Raw genomic sequence first — 5912 nt, 5'->3', positions numbered from 1 at the left:
CCGTTCCGTCATTCCCGTTTCACTCCCTCATCCCCGTTTCCGCTCCCCCATTCCCATTCCGCTCCTTCATCAACGACCCGCCTCAAGTCAAACGGGCATGACGCCATAACAACCGTCCCACGTCTCCCCTCCCACAATTGTCTCCTCAAGCCACACCTCCTCCTCCCAGCCCACTCCCTCCTAATCCACACCCCTACCCGTTCGGAGCCGCCTCGGCCTCCTCTTCGTCCTCCTCCAACGGCAACCGTGCCGCCCCACCTGCTCCTAGCAGTAGAAGTGGCGTCCTCTGATCCCGCCCAATCTCCCCTATCCCGTCCCCTACCACCTCCATAGACCGCATCATCCACCACCTCCGCAACCTCGGCCTCGCCTTCGACGACGATGAGCCCCCTACCTCCACGGCCACCGCTCGGCCCAACGGCTCCCGTTTGCCCGCTCCACCCAACCTCTTGTCCCCACGTTCACCCCTCCATACGAACCGCTCCCATCGCCTCCCACTTGCATGGCCACTCGCAGGATATGGAGGACATAGGTAGGAATTCAAACCTTCCAATCTGCCATGCCCCACACCATCGACATCGCCACCTCGAGGCTTCTCCGCGATGCTCTAAACGTGCTGGGGCAAGGTGTGCTCAAACGAGGAGGTCACGCTCACATCCCGCGCACAAGACCGGAGAGAGAGAGAGAGAGAGAGAGAGAGAGAGAGAGAGAGAGAGAGAGAGAGGTTACCCACCAGTGCTCTATGAACAACATGAGTTGGGTGTGGATTCGGCTGCGGAGTTGGAGGCGGGTTGAGATTTGTTTCGAGGAGGTGGAGGGAGGTGAGACATCAACCGGAGGGAGAGATGGCGGCGTCCACGAGGCCCAAGGAGAGGGTGACCAGCTTTGTCGTGCCCTGCAGCCTTGTCAACTACTTCGTCCGCCAGAACAGCACCCCAGTGGTGAAGCTCGGCTTTGTCATCAAAGGTGAGCAGCAGCGTTAGTGGTTTCGAACGGGTTTTACTGTCGATAACTAATTGATTTTTTTTCTTTTGGTTTGTGGGAAAGAATTGTAAATTTTGTTATTCGTGGCTCTGTTGCTACAAAAAGATTTCAGTTTTGTGGGGGTTTCGTGTGAGATCTGAGCCTGGGTTTGGATGTTGAGGGTGAAATTCACGCCTTTCTGTTGTCTCTGCCTGGAATTTTTGACTCACTGATTCTGTTTTGGTTTGGTTGTAGGTGAAACCAAGACACAGAGGGCGCCGACAACGATGCACTTGCTTCCCGGAGTGGAGGGCGAAGAGGCAGAGAGGAGGAAGGAAACCATGGAGTTGATCCCGCAGAGCGCCGGGTTTAGCGTGCAGGACGCTTCTACTGCCTCTAATGCTTCTAGGTACTACTACTAACTTAGATCACAACATGTTGCTCCATTCCGTTTTAGCTTTGTGCAGTAGTTCTTAGGCAGTACTAGCTCTCCTCCACATCGCCTTGCTACTCTGTGTCTCTCTTGTAGCGGCGCCCTACGAGCCTCTCGCGGGCTCATCCGCCTCTGTTAAATCCCTCCTCGCCTCTCTCCTCCCTTCCCTTTCCCACTCCTAGCCCCAGCCCCCGACGGGTAAGGAGACCATCGGCCTTTTCAGTGGAGCACGGGTTCATGAGGGTCAATGTGTCATTGCTTGTTGCTCGCTGTCACACCCGGTTTTAACGGCCAAAACCAGATGCGGCTTATGTGTGACAAGGATGTTTAACACACATAAGGATGTCACAGGTGAAGTAACTAAAACAATACTTTTATTAAATAATGTTAAACTCTTACAACAATTGACATGTATTGTCTTCTATGAAGATATCTGTAGTGGAACAGAAGCACTGGTGCCCAACAACACTGCAGGCAACCGACCGAGAGACACGCACCTAGAACGTCACAACCTCGTCTTGATAGTCTTCAATATCTTTACTCACTGAGCAACAGCATACATGTCGCATGGTATAGGGAAAATAGCAAGTGTGAGCACATAGAGTACTCAGCAAGTGGGGGAAAGTAATGATATGCAGGCTTATATCAAGAATAGGCTAACATATGGTATTTTTGCGTAAATGCGAGTAATGAAAACATATTTGGACTCAAAAGCATTAAACAATTATTAAGTGAATGTAACCCATACAGTCTAACACACAGCATACAAGGCTCCCCACCTTGCACACCATAACCTTCTAGTACTCCCTGTACTATAACCAAAACCATCTAGTACTCCCTGTACCAGAACCATAACCACAACCATCTAGTACTCCCTGTACCAGAACCATAACCACAACCATCTAATCATGTGAGGATCCAAGTCTCTCATATCCGTGAGCACGGTTGTTATAACAGTTTTACACTCTGCAGAGGTTGTCCAGCTTTCCCCACGAGTCAGTGAATTTCATGTTGCCGTGTTCGCGAAACACTTAACACACGCCGGTGGTGTGCCGCCAAGAATCACTGTATGACACATTTCACTAACCAGAGACTAATCCAGTATGTGTTTGCCCACTAGGTTTCACCGTCAGGCTTTACGCAAGCTAAGCTCCTACCTAGAAGTCCCCTTTTGTGCTGACCCAACACACACTGGATAGACTCTAATCAGTATATCACGTCTTACCCATATCAGCCTCGTGGTTGGTACGTTACTTCTTGGGTTGTCGCTCCATGAACCGGTCCTTACTTAGATTACTTGAGCAAACACTGAACCAACATCATAACTATGATAACCATCAAAACCACTTTGCTCAAGGCCTAAGGTTCCATGTTGGTAGACCATTAACAAATTAACCATCAATGTTGTATATGTTCATTAGTCAAGATTATGACACTTCTTAATATCCCAAAAGCATGGCTAAGCAATCTACCCACAAATGATACCTAACCATAAACCATTTAGGTTCCAAGGGATGATAAGGGAAAACCCTAACATAGGTGACTACCTATCATATTGACACTGCATGTAATTTTGTAAAATAAAACATTCAAAAACATAGGTTCAATATGATCAAGGACACTTGCCTTTTTCCCAATGCTGCTCAGTGTTGTTGAAATCTTGGTCTTGAAGTCCCTCAAACTGTTCCGGAACGTTATCGACTAATCGCGAGAACTACTGATAAACAACACAAAGGAAAATACTAAGAACAATATACCAAATATCATTAAAACACTTTAAAAATACTATGGTTGGATAGGTATGATTTTAGAAATATTTAGACGCAAGAATCACCTAAATCGGAGTTAAGATTAAAAGAGAACAACTTTCGAGAGATGGATTAGGCTGAAAAGGAAAAACTAGTTTACTGGAGTTATCTTCCTATAGAAAAAGAGTTTATTGTGCAATCACTGCGTCAAGCTTGAAACATCATTGCACAGGATTCAAGAAGTGTAGGGCAGACTAGACTTCACTGACTTGACTAAGGAGAATGATGTGATGCTGAATTGGCATGCTATGCAAGTACCGTCTTGAATTAAAGAAGGGATACATTGAGATCTAGTATCGACCACCTATGATGGATCAAAAAGGCCGAAGGTTGCGCTTCTAGGTTAAGGATACTACTGGTGGCTCTATGTAATGGTGGTGGTTCGGGTTTCGTCGGAGATGGCGATCGGGCGTGTGGCCACAGACATCGATGTTGGCTTCAGTGGTGTTTCAGTGAAATGAGGGAAGCATGGCGTAGAATGCGGAAAAGACTAACTCAATGGTATGGTTGGTTTTGGAAGGGGTCATCCGAGGTAGCGGCAAAACAACGATGACTGATGCTAGGTTTGGTGGTGACTACGAACAGATGCAGGAACAAAGATGCTCGCGTTCTAAGAGATTGGCTATGAAATTTGAGAAAACGTTTGAATAGAGATGTTCATATAACCCGGGAACACAATGCTATGGCATAGTTTTGGCTAGATCATCCACTGAGAGGAAGAACGATCAGTAAAGATGAGACGAGTAATGGCTGCGACATGCTGTGGTTGGCAATGGCGTCCTGGTCGTGTCGCTGCACAAACGGGGATGGGCTCCTAGGGTAACGTAGAAGACTCCATGGAACACGCCATGACGCGGTTGGTGCATCCATACGGCTTTCAGATTGACGGGGAACGCGAATGCAAATCCGGTGCGCGTGCAAAACGCGTCCAGAAACCGGACAGCGGGTATGTCGACCTTGATTTCGATAGTTTGGCTACTCTAATGGCCGACCTGGTTGGTGAGGGCGTGGGGAACATCATGGGACATGCGCCGGTGAAAGGGCTTGGTGATTTGACCTCTGGTCGGTCGGGAACATCGATGACAATCGGCTACAGCGCAGCTGTCCTGCGGCTGTCCGCGACGGTGACGACCATGGCGGCATAGATCGGGCTTTGGCCGGGACTAGGGCTTGGTTAGAGACTTAGTATGATGCTAAAATAGTAGTAAGGGAGGAGAAGAAGATGTCCTCACCTTGCTTTGATGGTGGAAGAAGGAGGATTCGCGGAGAAGACGACGTAGCGCATCACAGGCGGCGGCGGTGGCGGCTCCGGCGGCGCTCCGTCGACGCACAGACAGGGCAACATCGACTTCTAGGGCTTGGGGGTATGGAATAGAGATAGGAGAGGGCGTGCAACTCATATATATAGGGCTAGGGGCGGCTGGTTGAGGTGGAGTCCAAACCGAACACGAATCGGATTCGAGTTTGAGTCGGTTACGATTCCTTTTTCGCAGCTCTGTATTCCGAGGATGATATCTCCATCGTCCGGACTTCAAATTGGACGTTTCTTGATTCTAAATTGTATTACTCGAAAAGATCTACAACTTTAGTAGTCATTGGAACTTCTGTAAACGTCATCTTGATTTCCAAAAATGCGCCACAAGATAAACTGTTTGAACTCTGACTTTTCTGCGCAGTACTGATTTCGGGGGCCATAACTCTTAGCTCCATTATCGAAAAGAAGACTTCCATATGTTCAAATCGAAGCTCTCGACGAGACCTACAACTTTTGTATTGCCAACATTTGCATTTGAGGCCGTTTTGAACTCGGAAATGTCATGAAAAGATAAGGCTGTCCAGGACTCCGCGAAAATTTGCAGATTTCGTGGATCCTTTATTGGGCCATCTAGAAGACTTGGCTAAGGGTTTGGACTTGAGCAAGATTGAGCCCAAAGACACTTTAGGTATATCTAGGGTTTAGAAAAGAAACTTTTGCAAAGAAATTTGAATAGGGTTTGAATTTGAATCGAGTTCGGAGTGAATTTAAGAGAAACGAAAAATGAGATTGAACAAGAATAGGAGTAGATAAGGAATTTGAATTAGGATTTGGGTAGAATTTGAGAAATAGGAGAGATTGACTTTAAACAAGGATTTGAATAAGATTTAAATTGACCTGGAGAAGGATCAAGTATGATCAAGAATTAAATAGATGATGAATTCAAAGATTTTGAATTCCATCCATTAAGATCCTTAACTTATTCATTACTGAGTTTTGTAAAAACCTTTTCAAAATCTTTTTCACTCAAAACACCAAAGAGAAAGAAAAAAAGAACTCTAATGTATTTACCTGGCTCCTAACAAAACTTAGTATGCAATGCATATAAAATAATAACTTATATTGATTAATTGATTAAGAAAATAGGTTTTAAACCTATACTACTGGTGAAGGTATTCAATACTCTTAGAAAATTTTAGAAATTTGAGAAATCTGAAAATCAGGGCATTACACTCGCAAGCAACAGCGACGCCATGCACCTCTCGCCGCCACAGTGCCCCTACACAAGGTGAGTTTCGAGCCGGTTTTGACATGCCAATTCAGATAAATTTTGAATTCTTGATTGATCGATTCCATCCATACAGTTGTAGTAGCAATAATTCGTTAAGTTACCTCGATTCCATCATACAATTGTAGCATAACTCATCGAGTTGCAGCGATTCCGATTTTTTTA

The 5912-nt window shown here is 46.2% G+C and overlaps 1 protein-coding gene across 1 annotated transcript; it reads left to right on the top strand.

Annotated features, from left to right (window-relative positions):
* Nucleotides 1-845: 845 nt before the first annotated feature.
* On the top strand, nt 846-1385 carry LOC133905410 (protein TIFY 10b-like). The gene is made up of 2 exons (XM_062347174.1): nt 846-966; nt 1219-1385. The coding sequence occupies exons 1-2, from the start codon at nt 846-848 to the stop codon at nt 1383-1385; spliced, it is 288 nt and encodes a 95-aa protein (XP_062203158.1).
* Nucleotides 1386-5912: the final 4527 nt, after the last annotated feature.

Source organism: Phragmites australis, chromosome 2 (assembly GCF_958298935.1).
Source record: "Phragmites australis chromosome 2, lpPhrAust1.1, whole genome shotgun sequence".
In the NCBI taxonomy this organism is placed as follows: Eukaryota; Viridiplantae; Streptophyta; class Magnoliopsida; order Poales; family Poaceae; genus Phragmites; species Phragmites australis.
This window is presented reverse-complemented; position numbering and strand designations above follow the sequence as displayed.